The 27,016-nt window shown below is 51.4% G+C and overlaps 12 protein-coding genes across 12 annotated transcripts; 6 read left to right on the top strand and 6 right to left on the bottom strand.

Annotated features, from left to right (window-relative positions):
• Positions 1–1,144: 1,144 nt before the first annotated feature.
• Positions 1,145–2,314, bottom strand: M437DRAFT_87673 (uncharacterized protein; the record flags this gene model as incomplete). Its single annotated transcript, XM_041028682.1, has 2 exons — positions 1,145–1,156; positions 1,211–2,314. The coding sequence occupies 2 exons, from the start codon at positions 2,312–2,314 to the stop codon at positions 1,145–1,147; spliced, it is 1,116 nt and encodes a 371-aa protein (XP_040876428.1).
• A 1,059-nt stretch (positions 2,315–3,373) lies between these two features.
• On the top strand, positions 3,374–5,200 carry M437DRAFT_87672 (6-phosphogluconate dehydrogenase-like protein; the record flags this gene model as incomplete). The annotated part of the gene is made up of 4 exons (XM_041028681.1): positions 3,374–3,393; positions 3,621–4,215; positions 4,273–4,701; positions 4,760–5,200. 4 exons carry the CDS (start codon positions 3,374–3,376, stop codon positions 5,198–5,200), a joined length of 1,485 nt encoding a protein of 494 aa, XP_040876427.1.
• A 495-nt stretch (positions 5,201–5,695) lies between these two features.
• M437DRAFT_57093 (uncharacterized protein) lies at positions 5,696–6,506 on the top strand (the record flags this gene model as incomplete). Its single annotated transcript, XM_041023163.1, has 3 exons — positions 5,696–5,784; positions 5,854–6,228; positions 6,293–6,506. 3 exons carry the CDS (start codon positions 5,696–5,698, stop codon positions 6,504–6,506), a joined length of 678 nt encoding a protein of 225 aa, XP_040876426.1.
• A 934-nt stretch (positions 6,507–7,440) lies between these two features.
• M437DRAFT_57166 (acyl-CoA N-acyltransferase) lies at positions 7,441–8,079 on the bottom strand (the record flags this gene model as incomplete). The annotated part of the gene is made up of 2 exons (XM_041023177.1): positions 7,441–7,912; positions 7,961–8,079. The coding sequence occupies 2 exons, from the start codon at positions 8,077–8,079 to the stop codon at positions 7,441–7,443; spliced, it is 591 nt and encodes a 196-aa protein (XP_040876425.1).
• A 244-nt stretch (positions 8,080–8,323) lies between these two features.
• M437DRAFT_56848 (Rft-1-domain-containing protein) lies at positions 8,324–10,036 on the top strand (the record flags this gene model as incomplete). Its single annotated transcript, XM_041023122.1, has 3 exons — positions 8,324–8,985; positions 9,040–9,763; positions 9,821–10,036. 3 exons carry the CDS (start codon positions 8,324–8,326, stop codon positions 10,034–10,036), a joined length of 1,602 nt encoding a protein of 533 aa, XP_040876424.1.
• Positions 10,037–10,265: 229 nt separating this feature from the next.
• M437DRAFT_69086 (uncharacterized protein) lies at positions 10,266–10,811 on the bottom strand (the record flags this gene model as incomplete). The annotated part of the gene is made up of 1 exon (XM_041025216.1): positions 10,266–10,811. The coding sequence occupies one exon, from the start codon at positions 10,809–10,811 to the stop codon at positions 10,266–10,268; it is 546 nt and encodes a 181-aa protein (XP_040876423.1).
• A 1,028-nt stretch (positions 10,812–11,839) lies between these two features.
• M437DRAFT_78213 (Rad4-domain-containing protein) lies at positions 11,840–15,243 on the bottom strand (the record flags this gene model as incomplete). The annotated part of the gene is made up of 5 exons (XM_041026954.1): positions 11,840–13,252; positions 13,306–13,895; positions 13,943–14,333; positions 14,384–14,581; positions 14,638–15,243. The coding sequence occupies 5 exons, from the start codon at positions 15,241–15,243 to the stop codon at positions 11,840–11,842; spliced, it is 3,198 nt and encodes a 1,065-aa protein (XP_040876422.1).
• A 1,198-nt stretch (positions 15,244–16,441) lies between these two features.
• Positions 16,442–17,271, top strand: M437DRAFT_56938 (sugar isomerase; the record flags this gene model as incomplete). Its single annotated transcript, XM_041023130.1, has 2 exons — positions 16,442–16,768; positions 16,822–17,271. The coding sequence occupies 2 exons, from the start codon at positions 16,442–16,444 to the stop codon at positions 17,269–17,271; spliced, it is 777 nt and encodes a 258-aa protein (XP_040876421.1).
• A 1,374-nt stretch (positions 17,272–18,645) lies between these two features.
• On the top strand, positions 18,646–20,894 carry M437DRAFT_56865 (kelch repeat protein; the record flags this gene model as incomplete). Its single annotated transcript, XM_041023123.1, has 4 exons — positions 18,646–18,784; positions 18,838–19,472; positions 19,563–19,977; positions 20,164–20,894. 4 exons carry the CDS (start codon positions 18,646–18,648, stop codon positions 20,892–20,894), a joined length of 1,920 nt encoding a protein of 639 aa, XP_040876420.1.
• Positions 20,895–21,301: 407 nt separating this feature from the next.
• Positions 21,302–22,358, bottom strand: M437DRAFT_57002 (Thi4-domain-containing protein; the record flags this gene model as incomplete). Its single annotated transcript, XM_041023145.1, has 2 exons — positions 21,302–21,673; positions 21,732–22,358. 2 exons carry the CDS (start codon positions 22,356–22,358, stop codon positions 21,302–21,304), a joined length of 999 nt encoding a protein of 332 aa, XP_040876419.1.
• Positions 22,359–24,835: 2,477 nt separating this feature from the next.
• On the top strand, positions 24,836–25,438 carry M437DRAFT_11263 (uncharacterized protein; the record flags this gene model as incomplete). Its single annotated transcript, XM_041018603.1, has 2 exons — positions 24,836–25,246; positions 25,328–25,438. Coding segments are annotated over 2 exons (522 nt in total), but the record flags the coding sequence as incomplete, so codon positions are not given.
• A 254-nt stretch (positions 25,439–25,692) lies between these two features.
• On the bottom strand, positions 25,693–26,783 carry M437DRAFT_69080 (GroES-like protein; the record flags this gene model as incomplete). Its single annotated transcript, XM_041025215.1, has 2 exons — positions 25,693–26,321; positions 26,375–26,783. The coding sequence occupies 2 exons, from the start codon at positions 26,781–26,783 to the stop codon at positions 25,693–25,695; spliced, it is 1,038 nt and encodes a 345-aa protein (XP_040876417.1).
• Positions 26,784–27,016: the final 233 nt, after the last annotated feature.

Raw genomic sequence — 27,016 nt, 5'->3', positions numbered from 1 at the left:
TGATAATGCTAGCCTTGTCAGCCACGTGCTGACTACGAGATTACCTTTGAACGTTTCAATGTATATAAGATCCCTGGTCGCTCTCTTCGTTGCTATGAGGCTTCTTCAATGTGGCCAAAGGCAGAAGAGACAACTGAGATCTAATCTTGTTCTTACTGTAAGGGTTACCTCCCCCGCGGCTTCTTGTGGAGTGAGGATTGGGTTCCAGAGTCGACCAGCCTTACGCCAACTCAAGCAAAGTGCCCGGCCTCCCTGAGACCATCGTCCGGAAGCGCTCTTTGTATCATGTGTTTATGTTCGTTGCCTATGAAGTCGCTGAAAGACTTGGGTAGAATCACCAAGCGGTTTTAAGCATCGACACACATCCTGCAAGAGTCGCGCAGACACAGTCGATTGTCAACCAGATCGTCCTGAGCGACAATTCAAAGCTCAAGAACTCGGACTTGAATGTCGGCATATGAACTCGTTTATAGGCAAGAGAGGGCTTACGACTTGTGAGAGCCGAGACAAGAGCGACGGAGATGTCGGGCTCGGCACGTTGCTCTGCGGCGACTTTGCAAGGTGGGGGAGCCGATGTTCGAAACAATTAAAACACATCCCAACAAAACATTGCAAGCGCTCATGACTTGATGGCGAGACGGACGGCTATAGCTGTGCATTGTCAGGGAAGGATGTGACAGCGCTTGCGTTGTGTTGAGTGTTGGGTGATGGTCATTCAGGCTTCTATTCTGTGTTTGTCCTACGCAGCTAGCTACGGATGAATCAATTCTGCTGCGCGGCTAAACACCGTTTCACGGTAAATCGAGATAAGCCGCGAGATTGGAAGAAATATCTCCATGCTGATTGTCCTATTACCCTAAAGGCTCTACACAGTCGAGACATGGCTCACAAGGATATCGATCACACAGAGGACGACGCTTCTCTACGGCATAATCAAGAACGATGACTTACAGAAGAACGCGATTGGAATGCTCATTGATTCCACTAGGGTGATCTCACAAGAGGGAGTGGTGCTGTGAGCGTCAGACAGTCTTGTGTTCTATCAATGCGTTTTCGGAAAGGTATCACTCGCCGGTTAAAAGCAATTCCAAACGCCTTCGCTAATATGATATCCTTTGTACAACGAGACGGGAGCATAGCAAGTTCAACCAAGCAACTGCAAGTGAACGTTAGCAACGACTTTAGCAGGATAGTGGGGTGTGTTACTAACCTTGAACTGACCACCGCCAGTGGCTTTGGCCTGCTTTTTCTGAACTCCAGCGCCGGTGTTGGCTCCGAGAGGGCCCTTGTCTTCCTTGACCTTGTCTTTGTTGTTCTTGTTTTTGTTGTTCTTGTTGTATCTGTTGTTGTTGTCCTTCTTGACGACTGTCTTGATCTCGGTCTCGGCACGCTTGATCAAGACAGGATGACTGCCAATGTACTTGCCCTGCATCTCTTTTGCAGCTTGGAAGAACTCGTCGGTGTTGGCCAAGCTGACAAAGCCAAAACCTTTGCTTTTGGTGGTTCGCTTGTCGCGAATGACACGAGCCTTCTGGACTGATGGGTATTTTGCGAAAGCTTTGAGCAGAGACTCGTCAGTCACCTCACCAGCAAGATTACCAACAAACAGGCGTGGGTGATCGCCCCACTCAAGAAGCGTGGGATCCTCCCACTTCTGGCCACCTCCTTCGCGGAGAACAGTCTTTTGCTTGCCGGATGTATCGACAGGCGCCGCAGGTCCAGCAGATACAGTTGACGTAGAAGGTTGAGCCCTGTTGGCGCCAAGCGGGATATTGTTCGCATTGCCTACAGCTGCACCCTTGTTTGTTGTTTTCGATGGGTCGTCTTTGTTCGTGTATGCGCTCTGCCACTGTTGAATCTGTGCTTCCATCTCGGGATCGTAGCTGTTGTTACCGTAGAGAGAACCTTGACCTGCAGCTGGAGGAGGCGCGAAGGGATTCTTGATCTGAGGAGGGGTGTCGGTGTATTGCGCTTGAGCGGGATAGGCGGCAGCCCCAGGGTAAGAAGCGCCGGCGCCGGCGTAGTACGATTGACTGGCTGGTGCTGAGGAGTATGTAGTGGGATAGTAGGATTGCGAAGCTGGAGCAGCCGAGTACTGAGGAGGGTAGCTCATGTTTGTTGCAGCATACGGAGCTGGAGCAGTAGGCGCAGCGGTGACATTGCGCGGCTTGAAACCACTGAAGGCAGCGACATTGCGCGCAGGCTGGGATACCGCAGACGGAGGAGGTCTCGCTGGGAGGTTTGCTGGCGGCTGCGGCGTAGAGCGCGCTGAGTTGGACTGGCTGGTGGAAGGTCCTTGAGTTGGATGCGACATGATGATCAAGGGTATGCCTACGTTGAAAGATTTTTCCTTGCCTTACAAAGACTTCGCTGGCTTGCTTTCGAAGTGTGCTTTCAATCAAGTCGTCGCGTACAAAGCTGATCGAATCAAAGGACAATGACGGTATGCCTTAGTGATCGATAGAGTGACGAGGTCTGGACAAGAGGTCGAGCTGTCCGAAAAGGGTAGGAGTGAAGACAGCGAGGAGATACAAAATAAGTCCGGGGTGGCCGGTCGGCTAGATTGAAACGCGAAAGGCGCGAAGAAGCTGATAGAAAGCCGAGACACGATGTCGAGATAGTCCGTTGATAATTAGCCGCACGAGGTGGCTAACTAGAATACAAGTGTAGCAATCAAAGAGGCTGAACGGAAGCAATGGGTGTTTGATGGTATTTTTGAGCCGTCGGCGTTTGCTAACGACTTTCTTGCTCGCTTTCTCAGGCGCTCATGTTGTTTGAGATGGCAGCTCCCTGCGACGAGACGGTGAAGCACAGACGCAAGGCAGTCGCGGGAGGTGACGTCTAGCGTGGTGCCGTGGGTAGGTTGAGCAGAACGATCGGTAAACACCCGTCATCGGCGTTCCATCGGGAAGGTACTCATCCAATAATTGGCGTCGGCTTCGTCGGTTGTTTGAAGAGGGGGATATCGAACGAGCAAGAGCGCGCCGAGACAGGCAGCTATTCAGTCTAGGAAAAAAAATCGCCCTCGGTATCGAGAGATTGACATAACTCACGAATTTCTGCACATCCACATCAAGTCCCAGGCCTCCCGCCGAAACACCAAACAGTAGGTGCAAACGTCGTTCGGGGCTGCTGCGGCATCGAGAGACGCTGACAGAGCATGTAATGTTTAGCACACTTTAGGGTCAATGCCACCTTGGCCCCTCCGCGTTAGTAACTCCGAAAGGTGTTGGGCTGCTTTTTCAACACCTCCGGCCGCATCATCTCCCTCCCTCACACAATCTCCACTGACACAAGTCTTCTTTAAAAGCCTCAAGCCGCCCGGAGACTTCTTAGCCTCTCTTCCCAACTCAAACAATCCCTCACCACCACAATGTCTTCTGATTCTGCTGTGTAAGTCCACCCTCACCAGCCATCCCACTCTGCCCCACTATCCCACCAAAACATTTCTGCCGCTACATTCCGTTGGCGGTATACACAACCCCATCATGTCGTTGCCACGCATCAATGCCATCCATGGCAGAGCTCTATCGATGGTAGAGCTCTATCGACAAGAAAGCCTTCCCCAATGATAGCTTTAGCTGTAGCTGTAGCTTTGGCTGACATATCTTTTTCCACAGCGGAGACTTCGGTCTCATCGGTCTGGCCGTCATGGGTCAGAACCTGATCCTCAACGCTGCTGACCACGGCTTCACTGTTGTTGCCTTCAACCGCACTGTCGCCAAGGTCGACCGCTTCCTTGAGAACGAGGCCAAGGGCAAGTCGATTGTTGGTGCTCACTCCATCAAGGAGTTCTGCGCCAAGCTCAAGAAGCCCCGCCGTATGATGATGCTCGTCATGGCCGGCAAGCCCGTCGACGACTTCATTGAGCTCCTCTTGAACGAGGGTGGCATCGAGGAGGGCGACATCATCATTGACGGTGGTAACTCTCACTACCCCGACACCAACCGCCGCACCAAGTACCTTGCCTCCAAGGGCATCCGCTTCGTCGGTACCGGTGTCTCTGGTGGTGAGGAGGGTGCCCGTTACGGTCCCTCGATCATGCCCGGTGGTAACTCTGAGGCCTGGCCTTACATCAAGGATGTCCTCCAGGGCATCTCTGCCAAGTCTGACGGCGAGGCCTGCTGTCAGTGGGTTGGTGACGAGGGTGCTGGTCACTACGTCAAGATGGTCCACAACGGTATTGAGTACGGTGACATGCAGCTCATTTGCGAGGTAAGTTGTTGGTTCCAAGCTTCATTCGACCTGGAGCACTTTTCTGACTTTCGATAGGCCTACGACATTATGAAGCGTGGTCTTGGTCTCTCCAACAAGGAGATGGGTGACATCTTCACCGAGTGGAACAAGGGTGTCCTTGACTCCTTCCTCATCGAGATTACCCGTGACATCCTCTACTACAACGATGAGGACGGTTCTCCTCTCCTCGAGAAGATCATGGACTCTGCTGGTCAGAAGGGTACCGGCAAGTGGACCGCCATCAACGCTCTCGACCTCGGCATGCCCGTTACCCTCATCGGCGAGTCCGTCTTCTCCCGCTGCCTTTCTTCCCTCAAGCAGGAGCGTGGCCGTGCCTCCAAGCTCCTCCAGGGCCCCAAGCCCAGCTTCTCTGGTGACAAGCAGCAGTTCATCAAGGACCTTGAGCAGGCCCTTTATGCCTCCAAGATCATCTCGTACGCCCAGGGCTTCATGCTCATGCAGAACGTAAGTCAACCTTGGTACATTCCTGCCTTTGCAATGTAATGCTAACACATCTTCACAGGCCGCCAAGGAGTACAACTGGAAGCTCAACAAGCCCGAGATTGCCCTCATGTGGCGCGGTGGTTGCATCATCCGCTCCGTCTTCCTTAAGGACATCACCAAGGCTTACCGCAACAACCCCGACCTCGAGAACCTTCTCTTCGACGACTTCTTCAACAAGGCCATCCACGACGCACAGGAGGGCTGGAGAAACATTGTCGCCAAGGGTGCCCAGTGGGGTATCCCCACTCCCTGCTTCAGCACCGCTCTTTCCTTCTACGACGGTTACCGTGCTGAGAACCTCCCCGCCAACCTCCTCCAGGCCCAGCGTGACTACTTCGGTGCCCACACCTTCAGAATCAAGCCCGAGTTCGCCAACTCCAAGTACCCTGAGGGCAAGGACATCCACGTCAACTGGACCGGCCGTGGTGGTGACGTCTCTGCCTCGACCTACAACGCTTAAGCGAAAAGATAATACGATGATGGAAGAAGAACAGCGACGGCAGAGATATAAATGGGCCACGAAAATGACGGCACCAATGTCCTGCTATGCGTAGTGCAACGAAAGATAACCCCAATAGTCATGAACAAGCAATTTCCTTTACAGTTAAAAATGATACACCTTTCCTACGGAACTAGCAGCACGTAACTTGTGACGTGATTCTATGGTGAGCGTTAGTGTAGAAGCATGTTGAGACAGACGATTATGGTGGCATGTCAGGTGGAGATGCGGGTGGGAAGTCGACAGCAGTCTCATGATAGTAATCTCGTCAACCAGCGAGCGCTGTCTTTCCAATTCATGTTTTCACTGGTCACTCTCTTGTGTTTCTAAACGGTCAAATGCGCAAGTCGTGAGGTTGTTCCATTGACGGAGCAGTTCACATCTCCGAAGCGTCGGTGACGAGCAGGCCATCTAGACCAACAGCGGGGTGCCGACTACAATCCTCCTTTCGATACCATGGCCGACGTCAAGCGCAATCCAGTCAAGGTCGGCGCTGGACAGGCGCCAGATGCCATCGACAGTCTGACCGCTGCAATTGGCGCTCGGTATGCTACAAAATCATGACGCCCCTTTGTCCACAGCAATCAGAAGACTAACCATGCGCCCAACCGCAGTGTCAAGGTCACGACAGTTGCGCCTCACTCGCAGACTCTCCAGGGCACTCTCTTTACCGCATGTCCTATGCTCAATGTCGTCGCCATCAACACCGCTCCTGCTCCTCCGAACCCCTCATCTACTCTCTCCAACCAGCCCGGCGACTACCACATCATCCCCATCCAGCACATCTCGTCCTTCGACATCGTCTCGCTAGACCCGAACGCCGCCAAACAGACTATCAGCACCGTTCAGCCTCCCATCGCTGCCGTGGACATTAAGAAGTTGCGCGACCGCGAAGAGGCCAAGATCCGCCAGCTGCGCGATCAGGAAGCCAACAAGGGCAAGGGTGTCAGCCGTGAGGCTCAGCAAATCTACGATGCCTTGAGAAGAATGTGCGTGGCCACCATACATATATCCTCCTATATCCAACACGAGCTAACTTGGTATACAAAACAGGCTCCCAACCCGCTGGCACGGACAGGAGATTGTCGTCAGTGACTCCGTGATTATCAGTCCGCCGTACACTGTAAACGACTGCAAGGCTCCCAAGGGCAAAGACCAAGCTCTCGACAGAATCAGAATGATCTTGGATGGTGAGAGGAGAAAGATCGCCCAGCGCGCTGCCCAGGGAGGTACTCCTCCCGCCGGTGCCCCTAGAAAGGGAGGTTGAGAGATATACCTACCTATGGTGAAGTGAGGAGAAGAGGACACCAAGGGACAACCGCACGAGGAGCATGCAGAGAGCATCAGTTGCGTTGTTCAGATACCCATAACAGAAATTACAAAGCCTGTCGACAGACAGCATCTTTAAGCTATTATATTGCTCAGGTTTGATGCCACATCCCACGTTGGCCTTGTCCTCACCCGCGACTGTAATATCGTGCTTCCGTCGCTTTGAAGATGCATAATGAACTGTCACTTGGATCCCTTTTAACGAGGGTCCGTCTACTATGCACTGTCAGTTTACAGATCCACTGGTTGCAGCAGTACTGTATATGCTCCAAGTTCGTCCTCATGAGGAGAGCTTGGCCATCTGCTGAAGGCTGCTATCGATGCACCATGGTTTTGCAAAGGAAGTGGTTTCTAGAGAGAACCCTACTCAAGGCTATCCCCATGGCCAGACTCGTAGATGAAATAATGTTTCGACGCCTCCCAACGTTGTTCAACGTTAGACTAGGGAATAAGTAGGCAGGTCTACTGGCAAAGTGATGAAGGACACCTTGAAGCATACAGTACTACTAAGAGTAGCATCGATGGTAGTAGGATAGTTATTTTATCTGGATGCAGTCTGTACACAAAATTTGTGGACCCCCTACTTGTGCAGCTTGAGATTGTGCTGAGTTGTGCCCAATTGTGCAGGCTTCACTCGAGGGGGAAAAAAAAATCTCAAACAACACCCTCCTCAGCGAGATTGAACTCGACAAAAGCATGGCGAACAAAAGGAATAACTTGATGCCCCCTGACGGAGTCGAACCGGCGACCTCGGCATGACCTAGCAATACTAGTGCCGCGCTCTACCAACTGAGCTAAAGGGGCTTGATGAACCGTTGTTCACAGATAAACAATATGGACAGACAAGCGAGAGGCGGACCCACCCGTAACGATCATTGCAGATCTGGTACAAAGGCCCTCTCCTCCTCTTTGCTCACCAGATCCTCCAGTTGATATCCCTCCCGAGCAATCCTGTAACATACACTGTCCCTGAGCCCCAGAAGTGGACTTGTATAAGCCCCTTGTTCCACTTCTCCCCACCTCTGCCAACCACATCTCTCTAGCAATTTAATACTAGCAACGTTCTCCGTATCCACGTAGGCTTCTGCGAATATCTGCTCTACTGGCATGACAGCGAACAATGCAGGAGTGAAGGTAAGTAGAGCCTCAGTGGCATATCCTTTACCGGCATAAGCGGGCGAGAACAAGTATCCGATTTCTGGGTAGGAATAGCAGCCGAGAAGACCAATGAGTGTGCTTGCGGAGTCCTTTAGGCATACGGCGAAGTTGTAGATGTTGGGACCTGAGGTACGCTCACTGAGATAGGTTGTTGCTTGGTGGACTTCGGTCAGAGGTTTTCGCGAGCTTATACGCGTTAGCTTATGAGCTGGAGGAGTTGAGATTGTCATTTACGTGTATCTCAGAACAGAGGGTACAGTCATGAAAGCAAAAACGGCCTCTGCATCGGAAGGTTGAATTTGGCGAAGGATCAATCGCTCAGTGATGATAGGCTCCTGTGTGGATACAGCCATCTTGCCAAACACTCAATGAAGATTCTTATTTACTGGAAGAAATAATTTGGTGTGGAATAATGGAGAAATAGTTCCTGTTCGATTGAGTCACAAGATCAATTACCATGTCCGTGGTATGACCCTGCTCGTACTCCACATCACTTGCGCAACGTCTCCTAACCTCAATCTCCTTGTGGTCCAGGGCTGGCCATCAAATTAGATCTCGAAAACATCACAGCGTTCTGGACGCCTCGGAGGCAGAGCCATGTCGACACCCTCAAAATCAAGCGACAATGCCGTCTCTGCTTCGGCCAAAGGAGCCTCTTTTCTGATCCTACTTCAGATCGGCTCTCGCGCCCTTACCTTCGCATTGAATCAGATTCTCCTTCGCTTTTTGTCTCCAGAGTTGCTAGGTGTCAGCGTACAATTGGAGTTGTACTGCATCTCAGTCCTCTACTTTGCACGCGAGAGCCTGCGAGTGGCTTTGCAACGAAGGGCCGATGGCACACAAGCTGTAATCAACATGTCCTATCTCGCCATTGCTGCTGGAGTGCCTCTAAGCTATGCACTTGCAGAGTTGTATCTGCAAACAGAGGTGCCCAAGGTGCCATTCTTGATCCAATCTTTAAGGGTGTATGGTATTGCGGCTATGGTTGAGCTGTTTGCAGAGCCGAGCTTTGTGGCTGCGCAGCAGAAAATGTTGTATAAAGTTCGTGCTTCTGCTGAGGCTGCTGCGACAATCATGAAAACGTTTGCTACTGTGGGATTGGTTGTGTGGGCAAGCCGCCAAGGCAGAGATTTGGGTGTGTTGCCTTTTGCTGTTGGGCAGTTGGCTTATGCTGCATCGTTGTTGGTGGTATATTCTGCGAGACTTGTTCTGGTGGCGAGATCAGAGGGCTTCTCTTTGCTTCCATATAGTATCCAGAGGTTTGTCATGTCCTTTGAAGAGAAAGGCAATCAACAAGCTGACTGTTACCATAGCAAAACCGAAAAGTTCTGGCTGTCTCTTTTCTCACAGCCTTTGCTTAATCTTTCATTGAGTTTGACAGTGCAATCGAGCATCAAGTATGTGCTCACACAAGGAGACTCTCTTCTCATCGCATCTTTGGCCTCGCTTCAAGACCAAGGAGCCTACGCATTGTCCTCAAACTATGGTGGTCTGATTGCCCGGATGCTGTTCCAACCCATCGAAGAAGCCTCTCGCAACCTCTTCGCCAAACTCTGCGCACCAACTACCTCATCTGCACCTTCTAAGCAACCCGAATCAAAGGAAGATGAAAACGGCATCAAACAGGCCAATAATACTCTCACCCTCATCTTGAAAGCCTACTCCCTGATCTCTTTGGTCGCTTTTGCTGCTGGTCCTACCGTCGCACCCGTCCTCCTCTCCCTCGTAGCAGGAAGTCGCTGGTCTCACACCGGCGCCGGCGAAGTTCTGGGGTGTTACTGCTATTACATCCCTCTGCTCGCTCTAAACGGCGTGTCCGAGGCTTTCGTCGCTGCTGTGGCCGACAACAAGCAATTATACACCCAATCAATCTGGATGGGTGGGTTCTTCGCAGCCTTTGCGGGCTCAGCATATCTCTTCCTCAGAGTGTTGGAGATGGGAGCTAAAGGGCTGGTATGGGCCAATTGTGTCAACATGGCTTGTAGGATCTTGTTCAATCTGTCGTTTGTCAAGAGCTTCTTTGCGAAGAAGGGACAGGTATGTGTGCTGCCTATTTGCTACTTGATATGACTTTACTGATCGAGTTGTTAATAGGCTTTCGATGTGATGAAGATCCTACCTTCGGCTGTAAGTATCGCTATCGCGGCGGTAGTGCCTAGCATCTTCAAAGCGACTGCTGGATCGTTGTCAAAGTACGGTATTGTTGGCGAGCTTGCAAGAATCGGCGCTATCACTGGTGTCTTTGTTGTCGCGTTGGCGGTATCAGAGCGCAAGTTCCTCATTCACGTTTACAAGCAAATTAGACCATGAAAAGTATGTAGATGAGTTGCACAAAAGCTTTCAAATTTTGCATTTTCTGTATGACTGTGTCCCTCTCTCTGGCCATTTAGCCATCTCCGATTCCTTCTTGCATTTTGATAGAGCATTGACAACCAGTGGTTGATTGTGGGAGAGGAGTGGCGGCAGGTCTGCGCAGGCACAGTCAGCTAAGTGAACAGAGTTAATGAACAGTAGACACAACTCACAGGGGCTTCTTGCTTCACTGGTCCTTCTCGCGCTTGATGACAGCAGCGACCTTGTCGCCGACGCTGCCGAAGAGACGGCGAACAAGGGACTTCTGCTTACGGCCCTCCTTCTTCTTGGCCTTCTTCTCCTCGCGGTTGACCTCCTCAATGGCGGCCGAGGCGGTCGAGAAGGTCTCCTCGTCCTGGCGCCTCTCAGCCTCCTGAGCAGCTGCATAAGCAGCAGTCATTCTGGCTGCTGCGGCAGCGCCAGCAGGGAGAGGACGACCATCGGGGCCGGTACTGTTGACACCAGCCATGAACTGCTCGTGGGAGAGAGGGTCCATGTTGATAGCAATGACTGTGATGACAGTCAAGTGATAGTCGTTGGAGGAAATGATGGCGACGTCAAAGTAGGTGCGCGGTTCGTGATTGTAGATTTTGAGTCTGAGGAATGCAATGCAGACTCTGTCGCCGATAGGTTGATAGGGGAAGTCGATTGTGTATTTGAACTTGGTATGCTTGACTCCAGGAGAGGCGCGGCGGGTTTTGTAGCGGTTGACGGTCAAGGTCACGTCTGACATGGCTGTTTTTATAGTTGGTCTGCGGCTGTGTTCTGCTTAGTCGTTCGTGCGGCTTGGGAATTGCTTAGTCGTCGTGCGGCTTGGGAGATGGTGCGGCTTGAGGAGTGTGGATGGTGGGTGTCGTGACGATTTCGTGTCGAGACCGTGTTGTTTTACCGTGTTGTTTTGGTACGAGATTGATTCAGTGTTGAGTGAAGACGCTGGACACCAAGTGACACAAGAAAGGGGCAACCTCCACTTATTCAAAGCAATGATGGACAAACAAGGAGACACTATCTCATCTCTTTGTTCGTGATTTATGTGTAATGCAGAGTGGTCAACATGAAAAGGGGCCAGATGGTTCTAGTCAAAACATCTTGAAGGCCATATCAGTGCGGTGCATGTTGAGTGACCAGGCAGTATCGATCCAGCCCCATGGTTGAGAAATCGGTGAAAAGAAAGAGATCAGGGGAGCGAGGTAGAGATGAATACAGCCAGCTTTCACTCACTGACCCCTGAACATCACCATCCTTCACTCAAGAATAGTCGAGGTGTTATATACCAAGGAGTCTCCTGTCCTTGCACCCTCCCGGGAGGACCGACCACGGTAGTTTAGTGCAGTGGTCATCCGGCTAGCGTTCCCGTAAGGGTCGCCTCGTTCAACATGGTCGTGAGCCCCGGGGGAGGAAGACTCGGGTTCGAACCCCATCAACAGCAGCTGTTTAGCGCTGGAATCTGAATCTTCTGGACTTTCTGGACTTTCTGGATCCGCTGGACTCTGGATTTGAAAAGAGCATAACTCCGCCAACCGGTGGGTTTGTCTCCCTTCCCACAATGTGGGAAGGGTTCTGTTTTACCAAAATGACTCCGATCTTGTTGTTTATCTTCATGCAGGGGATGAGATGGAAGAACAGAGCGTTGACAAAGAAGGGGACGTTGAGAGACTTACAAGATACCTACCAATACCTTAAAGCACTATGTGCGCAGAAGACTAGTGGAATTGAAACGAAAGAAATAGCAGCCCAATTAATGTGCTTTGTAATATTCGTCTAGTCGCTATGCAACCAGTCTGGCTCTGCATCGTCGTCCTCGGGGTCATGAGACAACAATGACCCACGGTCATCATCTTCTTCTTCTTGTTGGTGAGCGCCAGTTGAGTTCTCCCGAGGCAGACTTGTGGTTCCAATGTCCATCTCATCGGGATCAAAGGTATCATCTGCCTCATCAGGATCAAAGGTATCATCCTCCTGCTTATCGGGCACAACATCTCCGCCTTGCTCTTTTGCATCCACCTGCACTTCATTCGATGGCTGCTGAGCGTTTGACTGAGCCTCAGAACCATCAGTGTCTGGCAAGAACCCGCCTCCAGAGAAGTCTTCGTCGTTGTCGGGAACGAAACCGCCCCCAGACTCAAGCGCGTCCTCATCTTCTGGTACAAAACCACCGCCAAATTCACCAGTAGACGCAGCCTCAGCTATACCGGGATCATTGCTTTCCGGTACGAAGCCGCCTCCAAGTTCACTCGCATCTGCATCTGGCAAGAAGCCATCGTCGAGTTTTTCACTCTCTCCGGGATCTTCTGGCATAAACCCACCCCCTTCCTGGTTGCGTGGATCGTAGTGCGCGTTCTCCGAGGTTGGTGGACTCTCGGTCAACATGCGACGACGTCTGACAGGTGGCTTCCGAGGTGGCGGTATGTACTCTTCTTCGCTCTGTGCTTCGCTCTCAGGATCGCTTTCAACCATAGTCTTCCTTTGTCTCCTGAGTCGAGGTGCCTGCTCAGCGATGTCGAACTCACGGTCAGATTCGGTAGCATCAGTGAATCGATGAGCAGTCGGCTTTGTGACTTCGCCTGCGTCCGGAAAGAAGCCACCAGCCTCCATCGGATCATCTTCTACTTCCTCCGCCTCATCCATCTTTGCTTTGACGATCTCCGTCTTGGCAGTCTTGGGGTCAGTAGTAGTGTATTCGCTCAATCTTTCCTTGATGCGCAGACCAGCCAGGAAGCGTCGCCAGAGCTTCAAACACTCCAAGCTGTACAGTCGAGCTTCTTCATTCTCCTGCTCGTACTGGAAGCCCTCTATGACGGCCTCCATAGCCTCACGGTACTCTTCCGCAACGACGACACCAGATGTGATGGCTGTGCCATGACGTCCTTTGAATTGGAAACCGGTCACGGCATCGGCATAGTCGATACCAAGAAGCCGAGCTGCATTCTTGGCCAACGTATATCGGATGTGACAACCTCCAGGAGGAACCATGGATGGCACATAGATGTCGAGATTACCAAAAGCATTCTTCGGAATCCTGCCATTGACAACAGGAGGTGGCACGTATAACGATGTTTGATTGAAAGCATAGAGAGCCGTGGCCGGCGGTTCGTCCGTATCAGCATCATCCAGGTCTTGAGCTCGGCTTTTGGACACTCTTGCAGGGACATGCTTGAGTGGGTGTTCGTTCGGCTGTGAGGATTTTGTTAGTCCAAGTTGGAACAGCACGGAGAGAGTTGGCATGCCTTGATCTCGCGACCAAATCTGTACCATTTGTCGGCGCTGCGTACAATGTGCACATCGCTGCGTCGATAAACAGGTTCCAAGGCCCCTTTGCCTACTGAGACTTTTCCGCTTGCTCTCTTCGGCCAGATCACTTCGTGCCTCTTGAGATGTCGTTCCAAAGCATAATAGGGATGGTCTTTGAAATCTTGCACGTTGTTTGGCAACCCCTCAGAGGCGTCTTTCTTTGCAAATTCAGCATCCTCAAGCTGATCACGGTCGAGATAGGTTGGTCTCCGGAACACTTTGAGCGCTTTGCGCCACCATTCCTCTCCTCTTTCTGTTACCTCCACTCTTAACTTGCGGGTCTTCGCGTTGTAGGCCTTGGTATAGCGACGAGTCACATCCCTTGCGATGCCGTTGTCCTCGAAAGCTACCACATAGGTCATGGCGTTTGCCTCGTAAGAAGCAGGCGGCTCTAATTTGCTCGGTTTCGCGACTGTACCTGTCACTACGGCATCCACGGGTACCCATTTCTGATAAGCTTCGTTGAATGCTTCTACCCAGTACACTGGGTACTCGAGCGTACGAATTGGTCGTTTTTTCTTCCTTGCTATACTTCGTCAGTACTAGAGCATTCGCTAGCCCGTGAACTCTTACCCGGCGGTTTAGGACTAGGTGCAACAGAGCCTGCATTTAGAGCTGCGTTTCCAAGTCGTCGAACGCGACCAGGAGCAATAATTCTGCGCCGGGAAGAACTTGAACCTTCAGATGCAGAACCTCCAGATGTCTCTCCACCACTCGTGTTGTCTTTGTCGCTTCCTGCGTACACACTTGGTTTGCTTTTGAGTGGCGTGGCTGATTTAGTCGCAGTTGTACCGAAAGGAAGAGGTTGTAGTGAGCAGACCAATCGAGCCTCGACGCCGACACACCTCAGAAGAGCACAAAAAAGCTGTGCACCCACATCTTGAGAGCCCGAAAAGGTCGTAGCTGCCTTGATGAAGTCACTCTTCTCGACGGGTGGCATCTCTTCTTGTATGGTCCTTATTTGCTAGAACACGGGTTAGCATTCTACAGAAGTAAGCCGATTCGTCCAATCACCTCTTTGATTCCTTCTGGGCCCTCTGCCCAATTCGGTCGACGTAGGCCAGAAGTTGTCACATTAAATTTATGTCTCCAGACGAAAACAGCTTTCTGCAGTCCAGTCAAGAACTGCTCTGACTGTCCGAACTGAATGAGAGATTGATCGGGATGTAGTAGCGATACGATTTCCGGCATGAGGATGGCTTTCAGCTTATTCTGATCATAATCAGCTTCCTTGTGAATCAGAGAAAGCAAATAAAAGATGAACGAACCTTTACTTCTGGCAAATTACACCAAGCATTGCGAATATGGACGTGGAAGAGGAGGAATAAGAGATGAGCTTCGTGAGCTTCAAGCCTCAATAACTTTTCTGCTGTAGTGGCAGGCTTCCGTTTCGCTATCGCTTTTTTCTGGGCTTGTTTGGTACTGATTTCCAGTGATATGTCTCCAAATTCATCATCTTTTCGAGGAGCAGACTGTTTGGGCTCGACGTGGTCCAAACCAACTTGCTCCCAGTCCATGTCATCATCTTCGGACTCATCAGAATCAATTATGGTTTGCTGTGGTCTAGATGCTGCTTGTTCTTCAAGATTGTGACCATTTGGCGCCTGTTTCTCATCCTCAGGCTGCTGATGTGATGTTGCAGACGCATCGGTGGTTGAAGTTTGAGTCTGTCGCTGCCTTGGAAGTCTGGGTCTTTTGAGAGGTCTTTCAGTCACTTCTGGAATAGATGCCTCAGATATCAGGCTACGATATACATCGCGGTCATCATCGGGAACCGGAGCGTTGCGCTTCGATCTTCTGGCTGTACTGTGAACCGCAGCAATTCTATCCTGAGCTCTGGTCTGCGCCTTGCTTTGCGCTGTAGGAGGAGCCATCGCGTAAAGTATGTGCGCGGTGTAAGCTGAGCCGATGAAGCGGTTTCAACTTGCAAAGCATTTCAGCAAAGCTATCAAACTCTCAAGCAGGCTCGCTGGTTGCCACACTGCAAGCCAAAAGTACTTTCAACCAACAATTTGATTATAGTAGGAACGGTATGCGAATACTGGAGGAGGAAGCGTGAGGAAGCCGCGTTTCTGCCATGCTCGGCATGACGTCGCAATCCCGAAGCGCAACGCGTTGGCTACACGCTCAACCTGAGTTCATCGAGACCTTTACGACCTTCCCAGTTTCATCGAATATTGTACTTACACAAGAGTGTTTCTTTATCTGCGGGGAACGCATCAGGTATAGCTATCCTCGGATTCCTCGTCCACATCCCGCTCAAGGTCGGGAAGGGGTCACCATGCAAGGTATCGCGACAGCGCCGATCGAAATCGCGTGCAACGGACTCGGGCGCATTCGAGATCCGAATGTAATCTAATCTGGTACTCCGAGCATCAAACCAATCGGGCATTTGCGCGCCGAACGTGTCTGACATGATCGCAACTGCTTTCAAGAGTAGGTAGGTACTCTCATACTGAGTGTCCTTCGAGGAAGGGAGGGACGAATACAACAGCGTTCGCGGCCTCCCCGACAACTGCAGTACCACATCTGTTCTGTCGTTTATGATCGGGCCTAGCTCAGTGAGGGAACGGTGGACGGTCTCACATACACGATCGAGGACGTCAAGAAGCTTCTTTCAAAGCACTGACCGCGTACTTCCAACAAAAAAACGGCTCAAGCAAAGCCACCGCTGCGAACAAAGAGTTGTAGCGAGGAATGGTTGGCTTGCGATGACTAATGACGGCCGATTGCTGCGATTCGATCCATGACGGGCGTACTAGTGTGTCCAAGCAGCAGATCGGGTTGATAGAGGATCTAGGCGCTGGGGTAACTATGGGATATCTGCTGCTGGGGTTCCTGCTGTCCTTCCTGGTCATCACATGAAAGGGTACTGCCTAGCGATATATCCAAGTAGCCTTTGACAACACTAGACCCTTACATCCTCCATACATTTCTTATCATAGCATACCCCGCTTACGACCGCCTTGTTTGCCCAGCATCTCTACCACACATATCTTGGACGCTTCTGCCACTCGCAACGACAACATGCATTCCTCAGAGTCTCCCAGACCATGCAAACGCCAGCGTACGATGGTGACCCCTCCATCCACCATCCACGACCCAGAGTCGACATCGATCCTTGACCGCGCTACTCGGGTCCTCTCAATCGAAGCTACCGCCCTATCACATGTTACCAGATTGTACCAGACAGATCCTAACGCCAGAGAGGGACTGCTTGGCGCAGTCGAATGCATCACCAAATCACAAGCTGCCGGAGGAAAGATCATTGTTTGCGGAGTGGGCAAGAGTGGCCTCGTTGGCAGAAAGACTGTCGCGACGCTGAAGAGTCTGAGCATCGCTGCCAGCTTCATGCACGCTGCCGAGGCCGCACATGGTGACCTTGGTGATATCCGCGAGGTATGTTGATCACATCGACACACTGCACTCACGAAATTGACAAGACTGTGCAGCACGACGTATTGTTCTTCATCTCGTACAGCGGCAAAACTCCCGAACTGCTCAACCTTCTTCCTCACCTACCTCGCCAACTCCAGATCGTCGCCTTGACCTCGCAATCGAAGGCATCCGAATGTCCCCTCCTGAAAGAGCATGAGAATGGTATATTACTTCCAGCACCTTTATTCGAGCTGGAAGAGGTTTCTTTTGGTGTATCGGCGCCAACAACATCCACAACCGTGCAGATTGCCATTGGCGACATGCTTGCACTCACTGTCGCTGATCAGCTGCACGAGAACAAGGGCAAGACCTTCAAAAAGAATCACCCTGGTGGTGCCATTGGCGCTGTGACTAGAGAATCGGCAAAGAGTATTGCTGATGCTCGTCAACAGCCTGTTGCTCCTCTCGAGGTTGTTCCTCTCGAGTTACCATCTCCAAGCCTGTCTGCACAGAGCGACTCCTGAAACGGCCATGTCGTGCCAGCAAATCCGCGCTATAGACGTATTAATCCTTGACAGGCCAGGACAAGCCACCGTGCCAAAGAAGTAGATTTGATGCTGGTCATCGATTCTGTGATCTTGCCGCCGGCAAGTCGCCAGATCTGCGAGAACATGGCCGTCTACCATTGACCTCCATGGTCATCTGGACTCAGCATTTGTTCAGGAAACACTCTCCTTTGTTGAACCTCGAGACGAGTTCCGCACTCCACTCTGTTGTTAGGCGTCTGGTTGTTAGGAAGGAGCGAAGTTACATCGCATGTCTTCGTTGCTCGAGGCCAATCTTAGGTCGAAATGCAGTTACATGGACTAGGGCGGCTGAAACAGAGCCCCCAGTCTTTGTCAGATAACTCGAGCATTCGAAATTGACATGATCGAAGTTGGTGTGTGTGAGGATGCAGAGCGTCCTTGGATTTGGAATACAACAGAAATTCCTCGAGCAGCGAAGAGCTGTTCGACCGCCAATCAAGTGCCAGCAAAGCGCTTGCTAAACATTTTCCAATGAGAAACACAGAGGAGTTGCATTCGTGCAAGCGAGCAAGACATGATCCTTGTACTCCGCCTCATAGAGTCGGTGTCCTCAATCCTGTCTGCATTGGGCAACGACTCCAGCTGATCATCAAGCGATTGGCCGTGCGAAGCCTCGACACCCGCCCTCCACCTCCTAAAACTTGTTCTGTGACGACATCTTACACTACACCTGCCTGCCAAAGAGGCATTCCGTATCACTGCACCTCCTATTTTCTACAGCCTCTAGCTCTCTTTGATACGTTCACGTCACAGTGCCGACGTGTTAATCTATTTTCCGCCTCGGCAGTCATGCATGCGAATCCAACCCTATGCCTTATATCTGGCTCATATTGCTTTGTACCTTATAGCGGCATATCAATGGCGTCTGTGACGTGTGACTTTCAGCATTCGATGCGTTGTTATTACTCGTAAAGATTCAACATCCTCCTTGACTTGCGATCTTGTGCTTCCAATCTGCATGACCTGAACTTTCAACTCGACAGACTGTAACCAGTCTTGTCAGCGCAGCGCTTTCAACTCCCAACCAAACGACTGACGATACTATTCAATTGAACTGGCTATCTACCAATCATGGACGTGCATCCCGACGCTCATGCCGCCAATGTCGGATCAAAAGAAAGAGATGGAAACCCACAGCCATCGACGAGGGATACCACAAAAAGATCAAACAATCGATACCTTTTCAAACTAGGCGCAGTCGCCCTCATTGTCGCAGCAACTCTGCCTTTCATACAACATCCGGTACCGACTGAGAGTAATGCCAAGCCTAGCATAGGTGTCGATAGCCGAGCTGTCCCTGTTGAAAGGAAAATGGTTCTTGAAACTCGAGCAGACAGTCCAACCGATGTATGTACGCGATGGTCACACCAATCTGCTGTGATCAACGGAACACTTTATATCTACGGTGGACAAGCAACCATCGAGCCTGGACAGACACAAAACAAGTGGAGTACGACTGCCTCTTGAGATTTCTTGTGGAAGGTCGCTAAACATATCCTCCAGATAATGACTTTCTATCAATGGATCTCGCCAATAGTTGGCAGATCTCTAGCCCCTCCTTGACGGGCTTGCCACAACCATCTGGTCCCCCGAACGTGTCGAACGGCTTCTTGTGGAACTCCCACGAGTCCGTATATCTTTATGGTGGAGAGTTTTCAGACAGCCCTGTCGATCCACCGACCGCATTCTCGCTTTGGGAATACAGCGCCATATCCTCTCAGTGGATTCAACATCAGAATCCAACAACTTCATCCGGCGACAATGCTCAGTCTAGCGGCCAAGCAGTACAGCGTGTTGCTGAAGGCGCCGGCGCCTCAGTTCCAGGATTAGGGCGTGGTTTTTACTTCGGCGGACATGAAGATACCCACACGACCGAAGGATGGTCGAATCAAGTCGCACGAATTTACATCAAGTCCTTGATCGAATTCACCTTCCCTGGATATCAAAACAATCAAGTATCCTCCCTATCGAACAACCAAGCTGCAGGCAGCGATGGTGCATGGCGCAATGTCACAGATGGAGGTGCTCAAGACAGTGCAGGATTTCCGGAGCGCGCAGACGGACTGCTTGTATACATACCTGGATTCGGTGACCAAGGCATCCTCCTCGGTCTAGCTGGAGGAACAGAGGACACTTTCGTAAGTCTATACACATTCTGCTCAGGGCGTTCGTGTTGGCAATCTAGACACACACGCTCGCACCACAGAAGACTGAGCTGACAGTCCTAGACACAAATGAACGTGATCGATGTGTACGATATTGCTACCTCGACTTGGTATAAACAAGCAACAAGCGGGCCCACACCAAAGATTCGCGTCAACCCGTGTGCTGCAGTAGCAGCTGCCCCGGATGGTAGCTCTTACCAAGTACACATGTTCGGTGGACAGAATCTCATTCCTGCTGGCAACCAGACTCAGTATGATGACCTCTGGATTCTGACCGTTCCTTCCTTCACCTGGATCCAAGTTGATCAGAGCTCACAATCAGTACCACCCGGCAGAGCAGGTCACTCATGTCAGATGTGGGATGGGCAAATGGTCGTGGTTGGTGGCTACGTCGGCGACCAAATCAGCTGCGACAGTCCTGGCATCTACGTGCTCAACGCAAGCAGTTTGGAATGGTCGACTGGATTCACTGCACTGAGTGGAGGCTCTGGATCGGACTCTTCAGCATCTTCTGGCAGCTCTGGCAGCTCTGGCAGTTCTTCCAACACAGCTGTAGCATCAGCGTCCGGCGTGTCTGCAGCTGGAGATACAACATCCCCTACTGGGTCAGCGTCTGGAAACTGGGTCTCAAATGCTCGTACGAATCCGTTCAACCAACAACCAGCCCAACTAGCCAATGGCAGCAGTCCAGGTGGCCTCGAAGGCTCTTACGGATATCAAGTTCCTGGTGTCGTTATCTCGGTTATTGGTGGTAACGCACAAGGAGGTGCGACTGTCACTGCGCCAGCTCAAACAGCGAGTGACGGGCCATTGAAGACTGGCAGTCCAATCATCTACAGCACTGTAACCTCTAGTTCAACCGCAACAGCTACAGGTAACTCTGGTGGCGATTCTACCTCGGGATCGGGAAACAAAGGCAGCAGCGGTCCCAACGTCGGAGCTATCGTTGCTGGCGTGATCGCAGGCATCCTTTTCGTCGTTGTCTGTTACCTTGCATTCTGCGCTTGGCTGTATCGTAAACGTCTTCAACTATACAAACGTCATGTTGAAATGGCACAGCGACAGGCACTCAACGAGAAGAACCACCCAAACATTCCAGGTCTCGTGCCCACAGGAGCAGGCTCCTCAAGTGGTGGTGGCTCAGGCGATCGTCGTCAATGGACTTCTAGCGAAAACGCCAGCGGCAAAGGAAGCTCGAACCGTAACAATGACTGGGGATATACTGAAGCTTATAGGACAGACACTGCCGGCCAAGGCAGCGTAGACGGATTCTTGTTGAGGAGGAGTAGTGATGATAGCGGTGCGCCCGAGGATCTACTTGCTGGTAACACGCCATCGTTCTGGGGTACTGTTCTGGCACCAAGGCGCAGTTTGCGTGTTGTCAATCGGGACTAGCATAATGAAGATTGATCAAGGATTTCACATGTAGCTTGTGGCCAAGTGTGTAATGTATGACTAGGATGTATTCACGAACTATTTCCTGGTACTTCGCCTTGCTTCCACAGCGTTATAAGCTTTGGTGAATGGTATGAATCACCTCGCCAAGGACCGCGCCTTCCTATAGGCATCCAAGCGCACCTTCCCTGCTGAAACCTGCGTTAAGTCAAAAAGCTTTCGCTGTCTTAGGTCTGGATGATTTACAAAGCAGAGATGAACAGAGATCACGATGCATATAGCAGAGGTGAACAAACGCAAGGAACAAGGTATATAGAATGGCATCAATAAATCTTTGTCATTTCATTCTCGCAAACACTGGTAGCGACTGTAGCATCAGCTAGCATCATATCGTAAAGTGACACTTCTTAGTAAGAAGCAGCACACTCCTTCTGACGCTGCTCAAAGACTCTAACAACCTCCTCAGCAGCCTTGACACCACTGAGGGCCATGGCACCGAAGGTAGGTCCCATACGGTTGGCACCGTCGACTTCAGAGAGCTCCATGCCGCCGACGATGAGGCCGGGGACGATCTCGCGGGTGCCCTTGACGATGGCGTCTTCGGCGGTGTTCATGTCGAGGCCGCGCATGCCGCCGAGGCACTTGATGGCTTGCATGCTGACGAGGCGCTTGACGGAGAAGGCACCGAAGGGGCCGTCGTGGCCGGTGGTGGAGATGATGACGGGGGCGTTGATGGTGTTGGGGTCCATGCAGGACTGGTCGTCGTGGTGCATGCTGACCTATAGAAATGGAGTCAGCATCGAAGCTTCAAGAGTATGTGTAGTCACTTCAACTTACCAAAGTCCAGTTGGTGACAACACCGGCAATCTGGATAGTTCCATCCTCACGGGGGCGGGTAATGAGATCCTCAACGGCAGTGGCATTGAAGAGCTTGACGTTGGGGAACTGCAAGACCTTGCTGAGCAGAGTGCTGGTGAAGAGAGCAGCGTGCTTGACGACAACATAGTTGCTGTCATCACCGTCCTCCTCGTAGTCGACACCGATCTCGCGGAGGAAGGCGTCAGCAGGCTTGCGCATGACCATAGCAGAGAAGAGCTGGCCACCGAGCCAAGCACCACCACCAGGGCTGACACTGGCCTCGATGATGGCAATCTTGAGGTCAGGACGAGCCTTGGCCAAGCAGTATGCGGAAGAGAGACCGCAAGAGCCAGCGCCAATGATGACGACGTCAGACTCGGCGTACTTGTCCATGTCGGCAAAGTAGCGGCGGGTCATGGCTCTGCTGACCTGCGACTCACGGATGGGACGGAAGGTGAAGGATTCCCATTCACCAGCCATGGCATCGATGGTCTCGCCCTTGGTCTGTCCTCCAACAGGGACAGCAGAGCTGTGAGGAAGGTTCAACTTCTTGGAAGGAACGGTAGGGGAAATAGGTTCCTGGAAGAGCATGGCTGGGGGAGACATTGTGGTATGATTGGGTCAAAATTTGGTTAATCTGTTGCAGGTTAGAACATGCCACAGAGGCACAAGAAGGGGTGGTTCGGTATGCATGATCCTTTCGCTGGTATTATCCAGAAATCAAGTTCAGGCGGTCTAATCTCAGAACGATAGCGAGGCGATACAGTTCTGACACCAATGTCCATGATCAAAGATCAATGGGTTGGCAGACAGAAGCTCGCTATCGAACACCCGCTCATGCATCAGGTATAACCCGTTGTTGTAAGTTACCTTGACCCTTGATCATCTCTGATCAGAGAATACCATTCGAAAAGAAAATCACGCATCGATCCATGATGGATGAGCGTACCGTCGAGCGGTTGGACCTGCTCGAGAGTCAGCACTGAGTAACATGGCCACAAGGGGCTACGATACAAGCAATTTTTTCTCAAAGTTGTGTTTGGAGGAAAGGAAGAGAAGAAAGAGAATCGAGTAGCTCGAGAAAGGTGGCTCTTATATACCGAGCTATCTGTTGCAGTAGCACATGCGATTGCGGGGCTCAAAATATGCTCTTACGACCCCTCTCCCGCACGGTACGATCGTTGGTCCCAACAACAGCTCTCTCGTATGTCACTGGGGTCAATTGGCAAATAGCAGCTCTGTATGGATAAACTGTTATGCCGTGCGAGTCGAGCAGCGGGCCGAATGGACCGAACATGCCACCTGGAGGGCACCTCACGACCACGTTTGGGCCTTGGTCCAGCAACCCAGCTGTTCTAGAGTGCAGTCGTAGAAACGTGCAGTATTCATGTTCACTAGCAATGAAGCGGCGGAACAAAAGTGGTTTTTAAACTAAGTCAACTCGAAGTGACAACAATCAAAATAGCTTGTCTAGTCATGGCCTGTCTGTAGAATATCAACAGGGCTCAGGGCTAGCTTGGCTTGCGGTCGATAAGAGACCCCACGCTTGATACACGCTTCTTCATCCGCAAAGAACGGCACAGGATGAGCTCGAGTGATTACAGGACGGAAGGATAAGCTCCCTCATCATCACATCATTGTCCCACTATGCTGAGAAATCCATTGTTCATTGCTCATCTGCCTTGTTACTTGACTGCGAGACTTCTTGCCAGCCTTCTTGCTCCAAGATGAGTGAGCGACTTCTGCTGTGACTGTCGAGGCCTGAAAGTTGCGATGTCGCAATGTGGAAATAGGCTTCGGCTCGAGCGGAGTCAAACGAACCCCTCGCTGGAGCGAAGGAACGACTGCCACAAGACCAGCCCTCGAAGCCAAGCAAACCATGACAAGACAAGCAGTCCAATTCTCCGGCTTCGCTCCTTTTGCTAGACGGGACGTCTGTGCTGAGGAGGTATGTAGCTCTGTCTCTCAGTCTCAGCCATGTGAAAGCTGCAAAAAGAGGAGGTCCAAGACGCAAGCATGCATTCAGCCGCATTTTCGTGTGTGTCAGCGAATGCGGAACAGTTCAGTAGTCCCTGTTGTTTACCACATTCGGCGCGGGATGATGCTCTCCCATGCGACCTCTGCAGAATCCATCTGCACGTCGATATCATTGCTGACGGCTAGAAAGCAATATTGTAATCTGGTAAGCTGTATCTGTGGGCTAGAGACAAGAGTTTCGGTCTCTCTTGATCAAGAATCACCAGAGTAGTGGTGAGAGGAGGCAGGCAGGCAGTCCCCGCCAAGTTCTACTTGCACTTCGGACTACTCCTCTCTGTCCGGTGCCCCACCTTGTTGCTTTCTAACCTACCCTCGCACACACACACCCTACACGAGTGTGAGCATTCGGGTTTGGTAATGGCTGGTCGGTTGGCTTGATCAGCAGCTGATGATTCACGGGTGAGGTAGAAACATCATGACTTTAATAAGCCCTGCCGTGACATGCTGCCGTCGATGGAATGAAATAGGACATTCCAAACTACCGAGCGCTATTGGTTTGTACGATCTTTTCTTCTCTTTCAAGTCTTCCTTCTCTTTCTGCCTCTTTGGTCGCTTTCGATGACGGACTCTTTGTCTGTTGATTACTATCATCACTTCAACCCACCTGTTCTTCTTGTCATATCGTCATGCCTAGCCAGGTGATCACCCTGACCAGCACAACTTACCTCCAAGTGCCCAAAGTGGTCCCGTATCGCAAGAACAGATCAAGGTCACGGTCAAGATCGTCCTCGCGACCCAAATCCCCGGAACCCGTGTCACCTCAACCGATGAAGACCCGCCCATTGCTACGACCAGTCACGCCCCCATCACCACCACCGTTCACACCGAAGATGTCTGAACCTCGGACACAATCGCCACAAAACGAAAGCCTGACCTACAGCTTCAAGACAACGACGATAAATGGCTCGAGCACTCCCAGGACGAATGGAAACACGACATACGACCTCGATGTCAAGTCCCCAAGCATCAATATCTCTAACATAGATGACCTGAACGGCGACTACTACACCCTCTCCAAAACACCTTCTCCTCCACCACAGCGACCGCTGCGGCAGAGACTAGTCGGCACCTGGCGCCTTGAAGCCTACGTCGCCTACCCAACGCCCACATGCCGCTTCCAACGCCCAACCTTCCCAATGACCAAAAACGTCACAGGCCTGATCATGTACACACCCGACGGCTACATGAGCGCGCACATGCTGATTCCCGGTCAAATGTCCTTCAAGCGCGGAGAAGGTGAAGAACCGCAATGGGCAGAGGCAGGCAAGCGATCTTTTTCGTATGCAGGCCCTTACTACATTACCGACGAGGGTATGGGCAGAAAAGAGATTTTGAGACACACGTTCCAGGTTTGCAACTTGCCGGGGTGGCTAGGCGATATCCAAGTCAGGACTTGGAAGTTCGAGGAAGATGATAATGTGTTGGTGCTCGGAAGCGAGGAGCCTACAGAGATTAGAGTGAGTTCTTTTCTTTTTGTCGTCATGCCCCAAACAACTGGGTTCTTATGTGCGCATGCGCATACTAACTTCATGCTTCAGGGCGAGCAGAGAATCCCGGTTTTGAAATGGCGAAGGGTCATGGATAACTCGAATGGCAGCCCGCCAGCGCCTATGCCTCATATCAAGGTCAGCGGACCTGGCGAGCCATGACCAATGGAAACGACATGATGACATGAAACATATAACGACACGCTCTGCATATCAAAGTCATTCATACGAAAGGGAGGAAGCGACACGCACATGTTAGCATGGCTTGGATCATGAACTGTTTCTTTGTTTCACGGGTATACCAGGGGTTTCAAGGAGTTTGATGTTTAAGTTCGTATGTCAAAGAAGATTAATCGTATGTTGTGTTCTATCTTTTTACTTCATGTCGTTAAGGCGTGTTTTCAAGACTTGTGCTTTTAGATCTTGTAGACAAGCTTCTTACCTGAGACCTTGCCAGATCTCATCTCATCCATACCGCCAAAGACACCCTCGAGGCCGCCGCTGCGGACATCCTTAGGGTGAGCCTTGACCTTGCCCTCGGCGAACAGCTTCTCAGCCAGCTCCCACCACATCTTGCCGAACTCAAAGTCCTCGGGCTTAGCAGGAATTGGGTGGCCGGCGAAAGTGAAAGCCTCGCCAACAACGGTGTATCCGAGAGTGCTCTGGTCAACAACGTCCTCGCGGGAGGACTTGGCAGGGAGAAGGTAAGAGATGACACCGCCCTTGCTTGAGATGGCGTTGGCGCAGATGTCGGGAGAGCTGCCTTCGGAAATGCAGTCGAAAACGTGCTTAAGGTTGTCCTTGGTGTGCTCACGGATCTTGGCCGAGCACTCGGGGTCCTTGTAGTCGAAGGTAGCATCGGCACCCAGAGACTTGACCAGGTCGTAGTTGTGAGGAGAGCAGATGGCAATGACCTCAAGACCAGACAGCTTGGCGTACTGGACGGCGAGAGTACCAGTGGCGGTCGAAGCACCATAGATGAGGACGGGGAAGGACTGCTTAGCAGGCTCAGTGGGGAGGGGAAGTTTCAAGCTCTGGTAGAGACCTGTATTGAAAGGTTAGCTCGAATTTCTTGCAGAATTGTGCTACACTGCTTACCCTGTCCAACAGTAGTGACACCAACACCGAGAGTGGCAGCATCCTCGGTTGACAAAGAGTCAGGAACCTTCATCTGGACATCACCCTTGGCGAGGGCATACTGGGCAAAGCAGCCGTCCTCCTTGTTGGCAGAGTTGACACCATGGGAGAAACCAGCAATACGGTCTCCCTTGGAGAACTTCTTCTGAACTGCTGAGCCGACCTCCTCGACAACACCAGCGTAATCACAGCCAACAGTAGCTCCAGGGTTGGCGAGGTAGTCAACGTGCTTCCAGTCGGTGGGGTTCAAAGCAACGGCCTCGACCTTGACCAAGACATAGTCGTCACGGATCTTGGGCACAGGGACGTCCTGGATCTCTGCCTTCTTGGCCTCGACGACCTTGATAGCCTTCATTTGTGAGGGTGCCATTGTGATTATTGTGTGTGTGATTGGATTAGGAATGTGGGAAAAAGTCAATTGAGGAATCTACAGAAGCACCTTATATAAGCTGGGCAGACATTAAATTAAAATGAGGGGCAAGATCTTCCAAAAGTTCTCGAAGCACATCGTCACCTGCTTAATAATCCCATATCCAATTGCCATTTGACCATCGACGGGGATAAGCAAAACGGGAGACGAAACATGGTACGTCATCAAAGCTT

This window comes from Aureobasidium melanogenum, assembly GCF_000721775.1.
Source record: "Aureobasidium melanogenum CBS 110374 unplaced genomic scaffold scaffold_25, whole genome shotgun sequence".
In the NCBI taxonomy this organism is placed as follows: Eukaryota; Fungi; Ascomycota; class Dothideomycetes; order Dothideales; family Saccotheciaceae; genus Aureobasidium; species Aureobasidium melanogenum.
This window is presented reverse-complemented; position numbering and strand designations above follow the sequence as displayed.